The sequence below is a fragment of the Mustela nivalis genome, assembly GCF_964662115.1.
Source record: "Mustela nivalis genome assembly, chromosome: 4".
NCBI classification, from domain to species: domain Eukaryota; kingdom Metazoa; phylum Chordata; class Mammalia; order Carnivora; family Mustelidae; genus Mustela; species Mustela nivalis.
The window spans coordinates 155,803,112-155,825,118 of NC_139023.1; the positions used below are offsets into that span (position 1 = coordinate 155,803,112).

Below are 22,007 nucleotides of genomic sequence, written 5' to 3' on the forward strand. Positions count from 1 at the left end.
AGCCACAGCATCAGATAACAAAAAAAAGAAATAAAAGGCATCCAATCTGGTAAAAAAGAAAAAGTAAAACTTTCACAATTTGCAGATGACATGATATATATAGATATATAGGAAATTCTAAAGACTCCACCAAAAAACTACTGGGAATTGATAAATGAATTCAGTAAGGTCACAGAATACAAAAATGAATATACAGAAATCTGTTGCCTTTCTATACACTATCCACTAATACAGGAGTAGTAAAAAGATAAATTAAGAAAACAATCCCATTTACAATTGCACTAAAGCAATAAAATACCTAGGAATAAACTTAACCAAGGTGAAAGACCTATCCTCTAAAAACTGTAAGACATTGATGAAAAAAACTGAACACAACACAAAGAAATGGAAAGACATGCCATGCTCATAGACTGGAAGAACAAATATTGTTAAAATGTTCACACTACCCAAACGAATCTTTAGCAGATTTCATGCAATCTCTATCAAAATACCAACAACAATTTTCAGAGCAAGAACAAATAATCCTATAATTTGTGTGGAACTACAAAAGACCCCGAACAGCCAAAGCAATCTTGAAAAATAAAAGCAAAACTGGAGGTATCACAACTCCAAGTTATATTACAGTTGTAGTGTTCAAGATATTATGGTACTGACACAAAAAACAGACCCACAGATCAACAAAACACAATAGAAAATGCAGAAATAAACCCACAACTCCATGTCAATTAATCTGCAACAAAGCAAGAAAGAATACCCAATGGAACAAAGACAGTCTCTTCAGCACATGGTGTTGGGAAAACAGTACAGCTACATGCAAAAGAATGAAACTGGACTACCTTCTTACACTATACAGAAACACAAACTCAAAATGGATGAAGAAACTAAATGCGGGACCTGAAGCCATAAAAATACTAGAACAGAGCGCAGGCAGTAATTTTTCTGATACTGACCAACAGTTTTCCAGGTATGTCTCCCTAAGTAAGGGAAGTAAAAGCAAAAATAAACTATCGATACTATTTCAAAATAAAAACCTTCTGTACAGTGAAGAAAACAATCCACAAAACCAAAAGACAACCTACTGAATGGGAGAACATATTTGCAAATGACATAAATGATAAAGGGTCAGTATCCAAAATATATTAAAAATCTTATACAACAAGAAAAAAAAAACAAACAAAAAATCATGGGGCAGGGGAGTAATCCAATTAAAAATAGAAGACATGAATCAGACTTTTTTTTTTTTTAAAGACATGCAGTTGACCAACAGACACAATAAAAGAAGTTCAACATCACTCATCATCATAGAGATGAAAATCCAAACCCCAAGGAGATATCACTTCACACCTGTCAGGATGACTAAAATCAAAAACAAGAAATAGCAAGTGTTGGCAAGGATGCAGATAAAAAGGAGCCCTTGTGCATTGTTGGTGGGAACTCAAACTGGTGCAACCACTATGTAAAACAGTATGGAAGTTCTTAAAAATAAAAATACAATTACCATATGATCCAGTAATTCCACTACTGGTTATTTACCCCAAAACTACAAAGACACTAATTCAGTATGCACCCATAATGTTTACTGCAACATTATTAACAATATTCAATTTATGGAAGAATCCCAAATAACCACTAATAGATGAATGGATAAAGAAGATGTGGTATACATATACAATATATGATTACTCAGCCATAAAAAAGAATGAAATCTTGCCATTTGCAATGACATGAATGGAGGACTAAAGAGTACTGTACCAAGCAAAATAACCCAGTCAGAGAAAGACAAATACCATATGATTTCGCTCATATGTAGGATTTAAGAAACAAAACAAAGGATCAAAGGGAAAAAAAGAGAGAAACCAAAATAGAGAACAACCACAAGGTTAGCGCGGCAGTGGGGGGGGGGGCGGGGGCGAGATGGGTGAAACAGGTGAAGGGAATTAAGAGTAGACTTATTTTGATGAGCACTGACTAATGTACAGAATTGCTGAATCTCTATATTGTACACCTGAAACCAATATAACACTGTATATTAACTATAGTAGATTAAAAATAATTCTTATTGTGAAATAAGCCTAATATTTAAAAATATCATTTAAAGAAATCCAAAAAAAGTTGACGAGTGAAAAATGAAATTCCTCCTTACCACTGTATATAAACAAATTTTATGTAACACTAAAATTACAAAAAATATACTCAAAGCACAAAAAAGAGAGACTGCAAGCAAAAATATGCAGAAATCACTATTAGAAAAGAAAGTGATCAAATCTCATTATAGTTAAGATTTTAGCCTTGTATTGAGGTGGTTTACGGCAGAACAGAATTATAGTTCCTCTAAGTCTATTTAGTTCTTAATATTAGCAGTTTCATCAAATTCTAGCTAAATGTAATACTTAACAAATAAAATTGGAATTAGATATTTGAAAGACCCAAGAATTTATTCATATGTAACATTTATTATTAGCAATAAATATTTTTAATAAATAGGATTTATAAAATTTATAAAAAACGCTAGGCCCGCTCTGTAACAATTCATTGTGCATCAATTGCACACTATGATAAATTATTTATATGATACTTCACATTCTCACAAAAAGGACAACTGTTTTTAATATTACATTCTAGATATCATGTACTGTTTCCGTGTACTTACGTACTTTTTTAAAAATATATTTTATTATTTATTTGAGAGAGAGAGAGCAAGCAAGAGAGCACAAGTAGGAGGAGCAACATAGGGAGAGGGAAAAGCAGACTCCCACTGAGCAGGCAGCCGGACAGAGTCCTCCATCCCAGGACCCCGGGATCATGACCTGAGCCAAAGGCAGACACTTAACTGACTGAGCCACCCAGGCACCCCAAAGTTACCTATTCTTAATACTGCTCAATATGCCATTAATCAGGCCATATAGAAAAGATTTTAAGAGAGAATCACCAAAATCAGTTTCAGACCACTCCGAATTTTATATTGATTGAAGTGAGCATTTAAGGCAACCTTAAAAATTGAAAAGTAAACCCCAAATCTGTAACTTTGAGGATGTGTATTGCAATGAGGATAAAGTGACCTTAAACATTCTGGTTTGATGGTGGTAGGACTCAGAAAGTTTGCCTCATATTTATGTTTGTCTAGAAATACTCATATGTCAACCTCAAATATTCATTACCAGCTAGTGCAGACACCCACTTACCTTATACTTTTCTTTCTTCTGGGCCCATGGTAAAAAGAAAAAAAAAAGTCATTCTCATTCACTATTCCTAAGTGATATTTTTAAAGAACCACAGCTCAAATTTTCATATTTACCCAAACCTAAAAAACTAGAGAACAAAATGACATTTCCTAAAATGAGAAATGAAAATATTATTGAATGCTTCTCACAAAATACTCACATGTCCATCAATACTGACAATGGCAAAATTTATATATAAATATATATATATAATATATGAAATACATATATATGTATATGCACATATAATCAATGTCACATAGGAAAGGAAGGAAAACACTGCAAAATATCAGTCATAGGTAAGTGAATAAAAATCAGAGAAGAAAACAATGAGAAATTAAGTAAACTGATTTGTAAGATAAGCATAAATTAAAAGGAATATTCCACCGAACTTAAAGATGGGGTCACAAAACATAATAAAAAGAATGAGAAGATTCTGACAAACATACAAACTGCAAGTTTACATTTAAAAAGGACCAATATCTTTAGCTAATACTTGATAGCTGTACTTAGATAAAAATTTTTTAAATAAAGAAATTTTCACCAGAATCTACACATTCCATCAGTAAAATGAAAATAAAATCCTTTCCCATCTAAACATATCGCAAAAAATAGTATTTATATATATCTACATGAAAGATACTGATGAATCATTCAGAGTTAATATATCACCATAAGATCACTGACATAGATAGACTCTCTCTCAAATTAGTAGAAATATATAATTGCAGATACTCACAGAAACAATGTAAAATCATGTAATGTGTTGTAAATAGGAAAAAGACTTCAGCGTTCAAGTCAAACAATTTGCTTCAAACTTGATGCATGTATTTTCTCATAACACTTAACGAAACATCCACTGGTATGTTTTTGTTAGGTGATGGTACCTAAAAATTATGTTTTAGCATCTAAATATTATAATACAAGTCAATGCGCAATAGCATGTATTATTTTTGCCCAACTATAAGAACATTTTAGACGTCATTTTGATTACTAGACCCATTGAACTGCTAACATTAAGGGAAAAAACCTAATTTTAGAAACTCCCTTTAATATTTCTGCACTTTTTTTTTTTTTTTTAAGTAGGCTCCATGCCCAGTGAACAGACCAACCCAGGGCCTGAGCTCATGACCCTGAGAGGAAGACCTGAGCAGAGATCAAGAGGGCACTCAACCCACTGAGCCACCCAGGTGCCCCTCTGCACATAGTTTTAAAGCTGAATGTGCCTTGGCAAACCTTATATTGAAAACCATTTTAATACACTGTTGAGATGGACACAAAAGCAACAGAAATGAAAGAAGGCCAAAGTTAGGTGACCAGTAGATAGAAATGTCATTAGACTTTTTCAAAAGAAGGGGCGGGGGCTGTTAGAAATGAGGACCTGTGCTAGACAATCAAGCTAATAGAAGTCTTAAGGTCTAAAGCATTCAAATTAAAATAAACCCCATGAAATATGTCAATCTGTATTTCCAAAATGACTTTTTTACATGAAGTGGGCTGCTTAGTGTTCCCTTGTAGGCTATAATAATTAACTCAACTACAAGTTTTCTTATAAATCAGTAAATTTTTTAAATAAGGTCTTTCCTAAATTGTCACAGTTGTCATTTTCATGTAGATACATCTTATGCCTAAATATTTTTTAAGTGTAAATTATACTACAGATGTAGCTTTAATTACAGAAAGAATATGACTGATGATTAGATGTTGTTCTTCATCTTACTGGTTTATTTGAAGGTGACCCTCTTTTCCTTAAAAGTCACTGGAGCCATACACAGCTTCTAGGGCACCTCAGATGTCTACAAGTTTGATGAAATCTTGTTGTGGGGGTGCACAGGTGGCTCAGTGGGTTAAGCCTCTGCCTTCAGCTCAGGTCATGATCTCAGGGTCCTGAGATTGAGCCCCACATCAGGTTCCTTGATGTGGAGCCTGATGTGGAACCTGCTCAGGGAACCTGCTTCCCCCTCTCTCTTTGCCTGCCTCTCTGCCTACTTGTGAATTCTGTCAAATAAATAAATAAAATCTTAAAAAAAAAAACTCATTGTGATTTTCAGTATCGGGACCAGTCAAGTCTTGACGTAACATCATATTCAGTCAGAGACAAGACAGAACAAACACATCCAAATGGAACCTTAATTCACAAGGATGACAAGAGTTGAACATTTTTTTTTATATTCACAGTTGTTTGGTAATACCTATATGGTGTTTAAGCATACGCAATGGGTTGTGCATACTCTTATTTTTGTATTAAATATAGTTTAGCTCATGTAAGTTCAATATATAGAAAACAACTCCTATCTGCCGTTCCTCATTCTTTCAAGAAACATTTATTGAATGCCGAATTTGTGGTCAGGTAATGTTAGACCCTGGCATTAAAAATGCGGAAAAAGGGCGCCTGGGTGGCTCAGTGGGTTAAGCCGCTGCCTTCGGCTCAGGTCATGATCTCAGGGTCCTGGGATCGAGTCCCGCATAGGGCTCTCTGCTCGGCAGGGAGCCTGCTTCCTTCTCTCTCTCTCTGCCTGCCTATCCATCTACTTGTGATTTCTCTCTGTCAAATAAATAAATAAAATCTTTAAAAAAAAAAAAAAAATAATTTAAAAAAAAAAAAATGCGGAAAAAGACAATTTCTAACTGTATCAGTTTCCTGGGGTTGCTGTAACAAATCACCACAAATCAGATGGCTTAAAACAACAAAATATTATTCTCCCACAGTTCTGGAGGCCAGAAATTCCAAATCAAGCTGTTGGCAGGACTGCATTATCTCTGGAAGCTCTATCTTCCTTCGCCTCTTCCAGCTGCTTGACTAATTCTGCATTACTCCAATCTCTGCCTCTGTCTTCACACTTGTGTGTCTTCTTCCCTCCTGTCCACCAAATGCCCCCCGTGTTGTGTATCTTTTATAGGGATGCTTGTCACTGGATTTAGGGCCCAGCCCAATAATCCAGAATGATCTCTGCAGCTCAAGATCCTTAAATTAATTACATCTCTTAAGATTATTTTTCCAAATCAGGTAACATTCACAAGTTCAATGGGTTAGTACATGGACAAACTTTGGGGGTGGGGGGGGTGCACAGGGGAGTACATCAATCGACCTACTATTAAGATTAAGAAACTTACAGATTAATGTTGAATAAACTACCTAAATAGGTAGTTAATACATTGATAAGTTCCATTATAAGGGCAGAAAAAAATAGTTTTTCTTAGGGAACAGGTAAGGAGAAAGCAGCTTTAAAGAATGGGAGAAACCCAAGCATGAGAGACCAAAGAAAGCTTCCCAGAGAGAGCTTGAAGAAAAGCAGAAATTGTTCAGGTAAGATTGAAGATAAAATATATGCAAATTCCTGGAGGAGAAAGAACATGATAATCTAAGGAACCTAAAAGAAGTTCAAAGTAGTTGGAGCCTGGAAGTCTTGGTAGTAAAGTAGTGAGCAGTTGGGTTCATCAAGGAGTGTTTAATACAATAAAGCCATATTAAAGAATTTGAACTTTAATCCAAAGATGTGGGAAGCCAGTGAATAGACTGACAAATGGCCATAGCCTGTTCAACTACACACTTTGGACAAATAGCTCTCTCCTTTGCGAGGACAATGCTGGAGGGGGAGTATCAAGTTGAGGGTCTTTCCCAGAAATCCAGTGAAGTGTTTATGCTGGTCCCAAGTAGGGTCGTGGCAGGGGGCATCAAGAGATGGGAATTAAGTGCACAGAAGATATTTTAGGAAGAATTGCTAACGCTTATCAATTGACTGAATTTTAGAGTAAGCATAATGAAGTTACCAACCATAATGAACACCCAGAGAGATGGTGGTGTACTTGATTTAGGTAAGAGACACAAAGGGAGAGCGGCCACAGGGAATGAAAGAGAAAAATGGGTTTCATTACAGTAATTTTAGGTTTAAAATATGTTTCTAGATTTTAGATGTTGTGTGTATCACGTGTTCAGAGGTAGATTTGGATCAGACATAACGATTTGGGAGTCAAATTTGATAGCTGAAATTATGAGGGGCTACATGAATGACCACTTCCCCCCCAAGAATGCAGATAAGAAGTAACAACTGCTGAGACCCCAAAGAAAATAGCATTGTAAGCCAAAGAACAGAAATAGGTGTCTATCAAGACACTGTAAATGTGTTTGCGCATGCACGGTGTTTGGGAGGGGGTGTGGGGATAGAAGAATTAAAATAGGAGTTTGCCCAGCAAAGGCTAAAGAATCAGCGTACACGTTTCCCTATTTAGCCTTCTTGCTCGTTTCCCAAAGCTGCCGTTCCAGCCTCTTCCCTCTTTCAGTCTCCCACTCTGCCCCCTCTTCTCCTCAGATAAAGAAGACTGTTTCAGGTAAGAGAGTTTTGTTAAATTCTATCCAGTAGTATGACTAATGAGAAGTGCTTTTGGAATTAACTACCAAGAGATTTCCAGGGACACTGCTGAAAGAAGCTAACACAGATTAGAAGAGCTGGAATCAGCCTGAGGTACAGACGCAGAAAATCAGGAAGGAGACACATCAGGTTTAGTTGTTGGGAGGAGAAAGACAGGACAGTGCTAAAGGGGTGTGTGACAGAGAGTGGCACTTGTCTTCGCTTTACTCTCGCTCCCCGCACTCCTCCAATAGTGGGAGAAATCTGAGCAAGTTCAAATATTGATGTGAAAGATGGATCAGAGAGGAAGAGACTGGAAATAAGTGAAATGGGGGGGGGTGGGGAGCAGAACAGATCAATTGAAATTCCTAAGAAAACATTGTGTTCTATTGACTGGAGAGAAGGTCCCTAATGCATCCTAAGGCTAGAGACATTTTTCCATGGTCACATGAGGCAAATAGGAACTGAGAAATAAATGCATATACTTTTTCTGATTTTATGGTAAGACGTCTTGGCTCTCCCAGTATGAAAGTACTATGCTGTCACTGAAGAATGAGGCCAGGCTATCTCGACTATGGTAAAGTGAGGGGGTGGCAAGGGAGATTTGAGGAGACAAGAGAAGATTCGAGAAAGCAGCTTTAAAGAACGGGAGAAAGTGCTGAGTGGGAAAGCACAGAGAGATTCTTTACCAGTAGTTTGGCTTCATTGTGCCAGTTTTTATTTTTAACTTACACAAGATCGTTTCCCTTGAGGTGACACAACTAAGCAATATTTACCTTCTGATGACACAGTCTGAAATAAGGTGTCAGCTCCCAGTATTACAAACAAAACAATAGCAACATAGATCAACAGCAAAAGCCTTGAGCTAAAAAAATATTTCTCACATCATACACATTTCAATAATTGAAAATCCAGTTAGGTTCAACAGAACGTTTTGTGTGTGTGTGTGTGTGTGTGTGTGTTTTAAATACAATGCAAAAGACTCAAGTTTTTAGAGTTTGAAGTCGTTGGTCCATTCCCAGGACCAATAATTGATCAAATCAACTCCCACTTGAAATGTTTCTTCAAGAAAAATTTTAAAGGAAAAAAGGGGAGCAAAGGGGGGCTCTGAGCAGAAAAAGAAAGGATGGAAGAGGGGGGCACAGTGATAAAGTAGATGGTATTTCTACTACTTCTTGAATAGTATTCCTTGGCCTCTCTGATGCTTATCTTTCCCTCCATATTTTATATATTAAAACTCAAGATCTTTGCCTCTGAATGCTGGGATCATGCAGAAAATGTAATTTCCTTCAGTTTGTGAAAAAATGGAAGTTTTCATATAAATTAAGAGAGGGCAGCAATTCCACTACATAATTGTTGTGAATGTGACACCCGTCTGATAGGCTACCTTAAAAAAGTTAAAAGATTCACTCAGCTAGGGAATGAAAGCATTTTTATCTCCTTTCACCATCTAATTTTCTACAGTTTTCCATTCCTGTCTTTCCAGCCAGTTCTTTTCTCTGAAACACTAGGAGTGAGAGAGCACTTCCTTTGTCAAGCTCTGTACTCCAGCCTCAAACAGCATCATTCTGAAGCAACCAGAACAATAACGTTAAAATTCAAGTTATATAAAATAATAAAATAAAATATTCAACCCTGAAGACATTTTTAGATGATCTTTTTTAGAAGTTCAGACCCAACGACATAATTTATAAGACAGTTTTTATCCCTTGAGGGCAAAACACACATTGAGAAATCAACACTATGTGGAGAGAACAGCACAAAAAATATGAGGGGAAAGGTCACCATAATAGCATTGGTGCTGACTGCACATGCTGGGAAGAACCAAACTCTCTGTTGAAATCCAGTTTGCTCTCACAGGTAGAGCTATATGAGTCCTTGGTTCATGCTGCAAAAACTTTTGAACTAGTCAGTGCTATTTTATTTCCATATGGGTTACTGAAAGTAAAAAAATAAATTTAAAAATTTAAAGAAAAAGATGTTAAAGATGTTTCTTTGAATATTTTTTTAAAGTCTTATAAGAATGCAAATTTTGGGAGCACCTGGGTGGTTCAGTCCGTTGAGTGCCCAACTCTTGGTTTCAGCTCAGGTCACGATCTCAGGGTCCTGAGATGGAGCCCCACATTGGTCCCCGAATCAGCAGCAAAGTCTGGTTGAAAAGTGACTCCCTCTGCCCATCCCCACCTCACCTGTGCACGTGTGTGTGGGCTCCCTCTATCAAATAAATAAATCTTTAAAAAGGAGAATAAAAATATTTTTATAAACCCTTATGATGGGTCTATGAAAAAAATGGTATAGAAACATACTTTTCCTTTTTTATCCAATCTCAGTTCTCTAGAATTCTAACAGATAATAGCCAACACTTTAAAATTGCTTGCTTTATGCAATACGGTTTTCCAAACATTTTATGGACATAAACCTATTTAACCCATACACTGATTCAACCAAGCAGGCACTATTTTTTATATCCATCTTAGAAATGGCAAATCTAAGACCAAGTAAAGATACACAGCTTGTCCAAAGTGACATGGGCAGCAAACAATAGAACTGGAAGTGAAACCAGGCAGCCTGGTTCTAGTCTCCAAGCCCTCAACCACTGTGCATATTTCGTTCCATAGTTGAGTTAATATATAACTCTATGGTGCAGAATATCCAATACAGTTACATTACATGGTAAATTACAGATACTCCAACACTTCAATATTGGTAGCATAATCACTGTAAGATCTTAACAAATTTTGGAAAAAAAAGTCTTCATTTTTGCAATATAGGATAGTAATCTTCCATACACCAAGGATTTGCTGTGACTATTTAAGAACAGCTCAGCATGGTGCCTGGCACAGAGTAAGAACTATAAATAAAGGCTACTTTAACTTTTATTATTAATATACTTCTACTATTATTGTTTTTATCATTATGATTTTATTACTTTCATCATTCATATATTGGGATTCTTGGCAGCTTAAGACTACTATCTCCTTATCCCTGTAATTAATATCCCCTCACTTCCCTCATTCTACTACCTATATATAAACCAACTGCTTTTGCCTTTGCTCTGCATATCTGTTCATTGTTTGAATTTATTTTGACAGGTACACTGCTGTCCTACTGACCAGGTGGCTGCACAGTGTCTTGACAACCCTATTCAGTATTATAGTCTTCAGTCTTTATTACAGGGTTATATATACTATGATAAACCTCTAATTACCTATCTATCTAGATATTATAGCTATCTATCTATATTACATGATTTCACACTTTGCAGAACATTTCACAAATGTTCAATTATCTCTCCAAATTAGTATGATACTTGTGTAAGAAAAATCTCAGACTTCTCTGCCAACCCATAACAAGCAAAGGCTCTATATTTACCTTTCAGAGCATAACAACCTTTTCTGCTTCTCTCCTGCTTTTTTCATCTACCTTCATTTTCCTTGGGGACTGGTCTTCATGCATCAGCTTTCTCCTGGCTTCTCTCATCTCCCACCAACCAGGACCCCACATTCAGCCCTTTGTATCAATGCTAGCACCATCATTATTTGTTATTGGTCTTACAGGTTATCTTAGTTGCACATTTAGTCTTACCATTTAACCATTTACAATTTTGTCTAAACATCTACAGCTGTGTGCAACTTCAATCAGGACAGTATCAGAGACTAATTATCAAACCCAGTCACTTTTTCAAAGTTCTCACTGGCCTTAAACTATGCAGCTGTTAACACTGTTCATCATTTTTTCTTTTTATGAATCCAGAGTGCAGAGACTCAAATTTTCTCTTTGGGTCTTACTTAACTGTGAATTGAGTTATTCAGAAGAACCTATCTTTATGAATTATTGGAGGATTAAATCAGTAAATGTGCAGAAAACAATTAGGGTCACGTAAATATCACACAGTAACTGACGTTTTCTCTACTTCTTCTAAACTGTAAATAATTAGAACACATTTCTTATGAAACAACTTAAACCATCCCTATATTATAGGTGTGTTCATGCCTTTTCTTAATGAGCAGATTGTAAGCTAATTGAAAACAGATTTATCTCTTAATCACTTATTTGCTGCAGAGTGTAAGCACAGTATTGTATGGTACACATAGCTAATAAACATCTATAGTATCAATAATAAACAAATTAGTAGTGATGTTTTACATACTTTATTACATCTCTACTGGGTTTGTCCAATATTAAGCTTATTCACTACCTTCAATGAATACTCTAAAAACTGATAAAAAGGTAGCAATGCCATTTATTTAGCTTCCCTTAATTGAGTATCTACTGTGCACCAGGGCAATTTACATATATTAATCCAATTAGTTTTCAGCTACCCATTTATGTGATAATATCTCTGTTAACATATGAAGACCTGAGCTTCAAGGATGTTAAGTGACCTGCCCAAGATGACAGACTTTGGTAAGTGGTGAGCCCAATGTCAGAACCTTAAGTATCTGCTCTTCCTTCAGCCTAACCTCAGCCCTCTCTTATTCTGAGAAGATGCAACTCAACACACTCCTCATAAAAGAACAAAGCCCTAAGGGCTCCAGAGACCACACCACTCCCTCCCATTTCTAAAGGTCCCTGATACACACAGAAAATTCCACCATTCAGTGCTTGTTTTTTGTTTGTTTCATGACTATCAAATTTACCTCACCAAATTACTTCACTATTTAGAAAATTAAGAATGGGCACATGCAACATGCTTTTTCTGTATCCTCTAACTCCACTGAAGGGAATAGTAACTCTGTAAAGTAGCTTCATGATTTTAATGGTTTCTATTCTGTTTTTTAAATTTTTTTCTTCAGAATAATCCGATCTCTCTCATGACTATGATTTAAACAACAAAAAGTAGTTCTCAGGCTCTTGTTTTTAATCAATGTAGAGGAAGAAAACGCCTATATGTGAGGCGTGGGCTTTATTTGTTATAGGAAATGAAAGTGGTCACTACAAAGAAGTATTACTCTTAAAAAAAAAAAAAACTCTTCTATTAAAAGCTTCAATTTTTTAACAACTTTGAATGCAATATACCAAAAAAATTTCAGTCACTTTTTTGCAATAAATGATTATACAAAAAATAAAATGAACAACCTGTCCTTAAGCATTGGACCAAAAAATTACAAAGAAAAAGCCCTTTCATTTTCTAGACCCTCGACTTATTTGTTTATTGAACAGTCCCTCCCTTCCAGATTTAACACATCAATGACAGTCCTCTCCCATATTCACTGTTCTGCTGTGCTCTCTTGACACAGCCTTGCAAAGAGAAACCATCTGTAAATATTTATTAAGCAAACACTAATTTCCTTGCTAAAGGCAATGATTACTTATAAATGCTTATACCATAATAACAATCTATATTCATTAACCCTTGTTATATGCTGTTCAAAATACTAAGCATTTAGTCCTCACTGTAACACTACAAGCAAAGTATCATCATTCCCACCGGACTTAAGAGAAAACTGAACTGGAGAAGATCAAGGACTTGCTAAATGTCACAAAGTGGTAAGTGCTGGATCCAGAATTTGAAACTGATAATTTGGTTCCAGAGCCTACATCCTTACATACTGAAAGAGAACAAGACAGAATGGAAATTCTGGTAGTTCTTCTAAAATTAAGTGCAACTAGACTCTTTTTCAGAGGAGACATGCCAAAAATAAGGAAAAAGGAAAGACCCATTCACTCAAACTTGGGTGGCAGCCCTGACAATGTGGTCAATTTTTATTATGATAAAATAGTTCACAATGATTTATAATATTCCCTGTATCTGGCTTTCTAGACTTCAAGTACTGAAAATAACATTCCATGAGTAATTGAGCAATAAATTTAAAATTAGCCTTCTCAGTCCTCACTAAGACACTACCACTCCTTGCAACAGAGAGCAGAGAGCCACCACCACATGGGATGGCAACCACAACCGCATTGATTCTATTACCAGACAACAAACGAATCACCCTATTTATAACCTGTGCAAGTCTAACAGGCTAAATCCTTGCTAGGAGTCTCACGCTTGCTAAATAGATATAAGTACTTCTAGAGACAGATGCATTTTCTTTCTCTCTCTCCATACTTTCCTAGAGTTACGCTGGTAACATTTAAATGATGTTTCAAACTCAGTTGACTAACAGTCTCTTGTGGATTCAAAGCAATGGAAAAAGCATAAAGTTACAAAAGAAAAAAAATGTACAACATGGAACAGTTGGGTGGATTTATTTTTTCTTTTTAAGTGAGAACATGCATGTGGATGTATGTCTACGTGCTGCTAAATGAATACGTGAAATGAATACTTTGAGTACTGCTAATCTAGTTCACACGTTTCCCCTTTAAGCTAGAAGTAGAAAAGTTGGAGGAAAACATTCATGTGATTTGCCCTTCCTTGACCTTAAATATATCTTTATTTTTTCTCCCTTCTTCTGGCTACCTCATTGGAGTTTGGTAGTAACAGACACCAGCTTATCAGAGAGGAACAGTGGTGGTAATCGTGTTCTTGAATGTTTGTGGATGCTCTGTCTCTTCTTTTCAACCTTTAAATAAACCCAGTATATATGAGTGCATATATATATATATACATATATATATATATGTATATATATATATATATATATGTGCATACATTATTCCTGCCTGTCTAAATATGTATTGTCAGTGGCACAAATGGTTTTTGTTTTGTTGTTGTTGTTGTTCATTCAAGAATTACAACTATGTTTGGAGAGAATTTAGGAACTGTTAGCTTTATGGTGTGACAGATGGAAGTCAGATGGAGAACAAATATATAGTTTATGAGTGTGTCTTTACCTTTACCATCACCCTGAGAACCTCCTATTTCTTGGCACATTTGGACCTTTGATTCTATAATGCTTCTTTGTCAACACACGTAAATAATGAAGGAAAGAGAAGAACAATGTGGTCACGTCTGAAGGTTTTAAGAACTGGAAGTAACCAGTGCTCACCTCTTCATCCAAAGTAAGCCGAGCCCAAGAGAAATGAGTGACTGCTGAGACAAAGCACAACCACATCTGATTCTACATCCCACTTACACTGCTTAATATCTTTTCTTCACTTAATCTGTAGCCCCTCCTATAATTCTTGATGTACCTTAGCTGAACTTCGTCTGTATAAAAGTGTTACAAGAAGAGACACAGTTGGAAATTTCCCTAAAGGCTATCATGGCTACTCCTGACAAAATTTTAAATAATAAAACAAACTCAGTTCTCTATATCACTTAAAGCATCCAAACCTCCTTACCCTTTTTCCTACATATCCCAGCCTTGACTTGGTTTCCTTTATGGAGGGAAAAAAAAAAAAAACCCTTATAGGAGGTTAATTGATTCAGCACAGCTTATCCAACACAGCAATGAACGAGAGAAAAACCTATCTAATTTTTTACCAGATTGTGAACAGAAGACTGTGTTTCACACAGTCTCCCAGGAGGCAAGGTGATGAACTAATCATGTTGCGATCTACGAGGTCACAGCAAATAATTAAGACACTTGTTACAGTGGTTTGTGTGGTGCGGTCCTGTAGCGAATCAGAATGGATTTTCCATAAATTCAAGAAAAGGTCCTTTAAAATCTTAATTTAAAACCTACATTTTAGCTAATTAAGAACAGTATGGCTCAAACTAATGCATCATTTCACATTTAGTGTATTGATAATCCTGAGTGCAGGAAGAGAGAAAACCTTTTTTTTTCCTCCTGTCCTTAGCTCTTCCAATATCTAAGGTGTTTGCTAGAAAAGAAATACAGACACACTCTACTGCTTTAGTGATCAGCATGACAAAGGAAAGCATGACAGTTTGCATATACTCAGTACCAATTATCTGACATCTTCACATCATAAAACAGGTTTAAAATGCCACAGGGGAAAAAATGTTCTTAGCCAAAAGAAACAATTCCCCCAAAGTGTGGTGCTGATTAACATTGGAAGAGTTGGTTAAAGATAGAAATCTTTCAGAGTACTTTTTTTTTTTTTTTAAATAAAGGTGAAGTCCCACACCTGTCATGTACAGCTTACATATGGATCTGACTAACAACAAAATATTACCACACAATACTTCCCATACCCAAGATGTGATCTCAGGACTTTACGTACCTTATGTGGCAAGCATGATTAACCCTATTTCATCAATAAAAATTCTTAAGTACAAAGAAATAAGAAGGTTCTACAATTCAAAAGTGACATGAGCATCTAGTTTTGGGTTTTTTTTTTTTTCTTATGTGGTAAAAAAAATCCAGGCCAAACATAAGTTTCTAAAATCATTCTGAGTAATTGTGAAAATGTCTGATTTAAAATTCTGGGATTTGACTCTAGTTCTTTCATTTCAAAAATGATTCACAAAAATATTAAAAGATCTTCATCATATTCTAAATATTCTTGTATTATTTCTGCAAGTCATATTATTTGCAACTTAGTTGCCAAAACTACAGCTACTTTTTTTTTTTTTCAATTAGTCTTTTCAATGTATTTAGGAAAACAAAGTATTTGGGGGTAATTTTTATTTACCTATTTGTGTATGAATAATTAGGAAGAAAGGTATAATAATGCTGAATGAAATAGTTTTGCCCTGAAATATCGTTTTGTCCTAATTATAAACCTACTGCACTGCTTATTTAAGATCTAAACACATAACTTTAATTTAAATGTAGCTGAAAGCAGAGAAGAAATCAATTCAAATTTTAAGAGAAAAATGAGAAGCATTACTACACAGTAATCAATCTCAGCTAAGTATCATATTCATTATTAATAGATTATTTTGGAATATACGTTTATATTTCTAAACAAAACAAAGAAGATATTATATCATCCCAGTAATAGCAAAAAAGTGACAAAATTCAACTGAAAATAACATGACAATTATGACTGATAATAACATATAAGCCAAAACTATAAAATATCTTCAAATTTTTCTAAAACATTAAAAATCTCAAAAACTTAAAATTTATTTTAGTAACTGGATTCCAACTTTGCAGAGCACAAACAATAAAATACACATTTTAATTACTACATTATTAAATTTTTTCAATCCCCTTTGGTTGTATGAGAGAAAAGAAAAAAAAACTTTTAAATGAATAATTTGGGAATTTTTATTTCATTTTTTTTTCTTTTCTGCATCATAAATGGGTAAATATTAAAATATAATGGGAATTTTCATAAATATTATTATTTTTAAAGATTTTATTTATTTGACAGAGAGAGACACAGCAAGAGAGGGTAACACAAGCAGGGGCAGTGGGAGAGAAAGAATCAGGCTTCCTTCCAAGCAGGGAGCCCAATGCAGAGCTGGATCCCAGGACCCCAGGATAATGACCTGAGCCAAAGGCAGAGGCTTAACAACTGAGCCACCCAGGCATCCCCGTAAACATTATTCTTCATGTGAAAAGACAATAATACAATTAACTTGTAATAGCAAGAGAATGAGAAAAAATGTGCAAAATACTAAACAGCATGAAAACTAACATAGAATTTCTATCAGTGTTTACTGTTTACCCTTGCTTTGTTTCAGATTATATAATAAATACTGTTTATACAGATTAGTAGATAAACTATTAATGATGTGCTCTGATAAAATAAAATTAGGAGAATTTAAAAAGTATTAGCCATTCTATGATTTTGAATCTCCATAATGTGAAGTATTTCCCTACAACACACTGTAATAATTAAACTATTTAAAATGGTTAAAGGTTTTCAATTTCTGTGACCATTGCCACATCACACTTTGCACCAGAACTGCTGTTTTAACACAAAACTGCTGTAAAAATAGACCACTCACATGGGCACGTGACTTGTTTTGAATAGCTTCAGTACTTAACTGCTGTCAATGCCTCAATCAGCGCATTATCTTTACCCTCACGATTTTACAACTTAGTGATAAATATAGTAAAAGATGGCTTTTGAAGAACATCTTAGCAATTAACCATGAAATAGTCTTTTTAGAACAAATTGCTAAATTTAAATAACACATTACCCAATAGTCAAATTACATGCTTCAATTGGAAACCTGTGTGTTTAGCTGACTTACTAACATTGATTTATAGATACATTAGCAAACTATTATATCATAATATTAAGCATGTTTAACTCATCACTGAAAGTCACTTTTTATTTGGTCAAGTGTATACACACACACACACATATATAAACACACATATATAAATATACATATGTGACTTAACTCTTACATATCCAATACTCGTATAATGTCAACTATCCTAATTATCTTTCCAATTATATCTAACAGTGAAATAAAACCAATAAAAGCTTATCTTTTCTGTTTTACAATGAATTCTATCTTTCAGTAAGTGACAATTTCTACCTTTTTAATTTTAAGTAAGAATTAGTTCTAAAACTATTACTTAAGTTAAAAACTACTGAAGTATATGATTGACATTCATTTTATGGCATATTACTGACCATCTTTACTCTTGGTTTCAAAACTATTACAAAGGATTATTAAACTGGAATGTCACAAGATCTCCATCAGTTATTTACTCAACAGTGTATGAAACACTGAAAAATACCTCCTTCTCTTGCCACCCCATTCCTTTCATAATTGTTAACTGATTACCTAATATTAAATTAATCTATTCCTCTACAAAAAACCAGAAACAAGGAAACTCTTTTGGAAATTATAGTAAATCAGAGAGTTGATTTGCTATATTTCATTTTTTAATGCCATTGTACAAACAAATTTCCCATTAAGAGTCAAAATCAGTAAGAACCAGTGTGAAAGTTGTAAAGATCTCATTAATAAGTTTAATTAATGTTTTATGTTAGCTATACAACAAATACTTCAGATGGTTATGGTTAATTGAATTAGCAAAACTCAAGGAAAAGTCATTTTGCTTTTGTCAGTTTATCTATTTTGAACTAGAAATTTTATGTAATACTGTATTAGCTACTAATGTCAACAAAATCTTGTTTCACATCAAGGTTAAAGAAATAAGTGACCTAAGTAGGAAAAAAAAAGTTTCACATTCAAAGTGCCCGTCTTCCTTCCTTTTTCTCACTAGAATGACAAAACAGAATAGACTTTAAATCAAGGTTATATCCCTATTAGAAAGGATGATAGAGATCAACAACTAAACAAAAACATCAACACTTTTCCTCAAAATTCCAATCCACCAAAAATCCATAAGCAACTAGTTATTTTTAAAGTTTACAGACTGGTAACCATTACTTCTCAAAATGAAAAAGCAGATTAACTCCAGGTATTTCACTGGAGTTAACCACTCACTGTGTAAAGAGATTAAACTTTGTTAAGTATAAGAAGAAATATTTAATTACCATTAATATACATTCCTGTTGTCCACAAATGGACTTTTACTTAAACACATAACATATGTGGAGGGTACACAGTGTACATGGGCGATGGCCCTTGAAATTAAGAATATTAATATTCTGAGGTGATGCACGGGACTAGTTAAAAAAAGGTGTTACGTCAATATCACAAAGAAGGCTGCATTCTATTGTTAGAAGTTTAATTACAGAAGCTGTCTCATTTACTAATAAACAAGAAATTCAACAATATGACTCCTCATCAACACTTCGTGAACGATTTTTTTTGCATTACTCACTAAAAAAGATAGTTATTTTGATCTATGTTAAGTCATGAGTGATGCCCAGACTAACAGATTGCATATACGTGAAAACAAAACATACCACACTACGCAGTGTCTCAGATATGAAGAAAAGCTTTTACCAACAAACTATTACCACCAGATTGTGAAACTGAACAGGCATCCTTGACAACTCTGCCTGTATACCCCACCACACCACCTTAGCAACAGGAGAGAAAAAACAAGAGACTTTAAGTTTCCACAGAGTAAAAAGCTGTTGCTAAGCAAAAATTACAACCAAAAATATAGAAAGCTGGAGCTTGTTTCTTGAGAACTACTTCACAAGTTAAATGATTTCATTGGCCCAGATCACTTTAATGTAGATATCCAAACCGGATGAAAAGCAAAAACAAATCCCCGGACTGACTAGTACCAAAACCCACCTCCGCACCCCACAAATGAACAGTTACTTTTCATACACTTCAAGTCAAAATCAACCTTAAGACCAACTGAGATTGTTTTCTCTTCCTCTTGACCTCTCTTATCCTTCTTTTCTAGTTTACTTCCATCCATGTCCTTAGTTGGGATCTTAAAACAAGGACTTTCCAAACCCCAAAGTCTCAATTCCTAAAATACGTACCCTGCAAATACTTGAGAGAAAACCTAAGGCTACCCTACACTTGCTTCCCCGTGTCCCCGCGAGGTGCTCGCCTTACCAATCCTCCTGTGAGCTTTCTCCGGATGGCACTTACCTGCTGCTCCCCGGGTTCTGTGGATTTCACCAAGTGCTTATCCTTGTACAGAGACCAGAGACCAATATTGGGCAGGAAAATTAAAGCCACCATGAATAACAAAGTCATCTGCAGAAATCTCTTCTGTTTCCTCTTCATTGCAAATGGTAACAGAGAAGAAAAGTTAAAGGAGATGGCTCCCTGACTGCTTCTTGTGTTTAACGCCAAAGTCCTTTCCTCTCCCCTGCGAAGCACCAGAAACTGAGGAGAAGCTAAAAACTTTTGTTGCGTGCTCAGCACCAATCTGCACGATTCAGAGGGAGTTGGGCATCTGCGGAACAAACACACAGTTACTTTCCCCCCGGAAAACTATGACGAAGGCATTATCTATTGGCTTAGAAGTAAATGACTTGACTGAGGAAATCCTTAAACCTCCTTAATAGAAAGCAGTGGAGTAAAATACGGTCATTTGACCCATAATCTTAAGTTATGAAAGTCTATAGCATGCTACATACGTAAGAACACAGGAGTTGTGGTGTCCTCCGCCCCCCCTTAGTAGGGAGGGTTGGGTTAGAGAGGAGCGGGTCACTTGGGGGAACTGCGTGGGGGGAAAAGGCTCAGCCCCAGCCAGTGTCAGGAAGAAAAGCGTCCGCTTTTGCCATTGGAACATCACCTGCCTCGTCCTCCCTGCACATCTGTCTCCTCCTGTGCTGCCCCTGGAATGACCCACCTGCACTCAAGTTCAACTCCCTCTGAAGCCAGCGTGCTGGCGGGCGCCACACGGATCCAGGGACTCGGACACAGGAGCACAACTCCTGTTTGGATGGAGGTCCCCAAACTCCTGGATGCTCGCGCGCAGTCTAAACTCTCCCCGCCGGCAGCGGCTCGCGAGCGGGGAACCTGCTGGAAGGGAGGCTACAGATGTCAGCGGAGTCCAGCCAGGAAGTGGAGGCGCGGCCGTTTCGCCTCGCGCAGCCCTCGGAACGTGATCTTCCGCGAAGTAAGCGCTCTGCCCATCAATCTCTGCCCCTTCCCCCGTGACGCGCTCACGCTCCGCTGTTCATGTTACCATTCTCTTCCAGCGACTGAGCGGACCCAGAGAAACATCACGAGCACCTAAAGGGCGGTGTGCTCAAGCTCCCCTCCTGCGAAGGGGCTGGAGGGAGGCGAAGCCGAGTCTGCGCTGGGCTGGGCCGTGGGCGAGGGCGCCGGGGAGGGCGAGCAGCAGGCGAAGCTGCGCGGCGCTGGCTCCCGGCCGCCCGCTCCCCGCTCGCGGATGCCTGCCTTCCGCGGAGACGCCGCCGGTGCCGACCACGTGCGGGAGCCCGAGCCCGGGAGGGGAGGGCGGGCCGCCTGGAGGGGGTGGGCAATTCCGCCCAGCTTCCGGACCCTATATAAACAAACCCTGACGCGAGGAAGAAGAGGAGGGCGAGGGCGCTGCACGACGTGGGCTGGCGGCGGACGGTCTCCGCGGAGCCTGTGTTTCTCGGCCGGGGCTTTTCGGGGCAACCTCAGACCGGCAAAGCTACCACCTCTCCCACTCATCTCACCCAGAAGGCGCCAGGCCAGAGACTCCGGAGAAAAAGTCGCCGGCGCCCGCGGGTTTACCCCGATTCTTCCATGGTGCTGGCGGGAGCGCAGCGAGCCCGTACGCGGAGGCGGCGGTGGCCGTGGGAGACGGAGGCGAACCGAAGCTGGGCAGGTCCTACCGAGAGGGGCTTCTCGGGCACGCGTCCCGCCGCTCTGGCCAGGTACGTGGTGCGGGGGGAGGAAGAGGATCCCGAAGTGAGGCAGGGCTGAGGCTCGGGGTTCTCAGGCAGCAGCTTCTGGAACGGCTCCCGCGGAGACCCACGGCGCTGTACTTGGGTCTGCAAACAACGGGGCCCCGTTAAGATTTGGCTGTGCCGCCGCGCTCCTCCCCCGCCCCGCTCGTCCGCACTCCGCGCTCTTGATCACTGCAAGGCTACCGGTCCCTCCGACCTCGTACACTCCTCCCATGATCCCCGGAAAATGTGGGGATCCAGGTGAGTCTCTGGCAGAAGGGACTCCTCCCTCTCCCCAACATATAGATACACCAGCGCCCCTGAGCGCACACGCGTGAACCTGGACAGTCTCTCCAAGAGACCTCCGTGCCTAGCAGCGTGCATTAGATACTCTTGGGATCCA

The 22,007-nt window shown here is 37.4% G+C and overlaps 2 protein-coding genes across 2 annotated transcripts in view; one reads left to right on the forward strand and one right to left on the reverse strand.

The window, feature by feature from the left end:
• The window catches only part of GALNTL6 (polypeptide N-acetylgalactosaminyltransferase like 6), a 1,234,529-nt gene extending 1,213,853 nt beyond the window's left edge, over window positions 1-20,676 (reverse strand). Inside the window, exons 1-2 of the mRNA XM_082726947.1 lie at window positions 20,572-20,676; window positions 19,863-20,172 (exon numbers count right to left, since the gene is read on the reverse strand). Of these exons, the coding sequence (XP_082583073.1) occupies window positions 19,863-20,000 (138 nt within the window). The 5' untranslated portion in view covers window positions 20,001-20,172; window positions 20,572-20,676. The remainder of the gene's footprint in view (window positions 1-19,862; window positions 20,173-20,571) is intronic.
• LOC309862744 (uncharacterized protein) lies at window positions 20,343-21,250 on the forward strand (the record flags this gene model as incomplete). The annotated part of the gene is made up of 2 exons (XM_082726953.1): window positions 20,343-20,841; window positions 20,924-21,250. Exons 1-2 carry the CDS (start codon window positions 20,563-20,565, stop codon window positions 21,248-21,250), a joined length of 606 nt encoding a protein of 201 aa, XP_082583079.1. The 5' UTR covers window positions 20,343-20,562.
• Window positions 21,251-22,007: the final 757 nt, after the last annotated feature.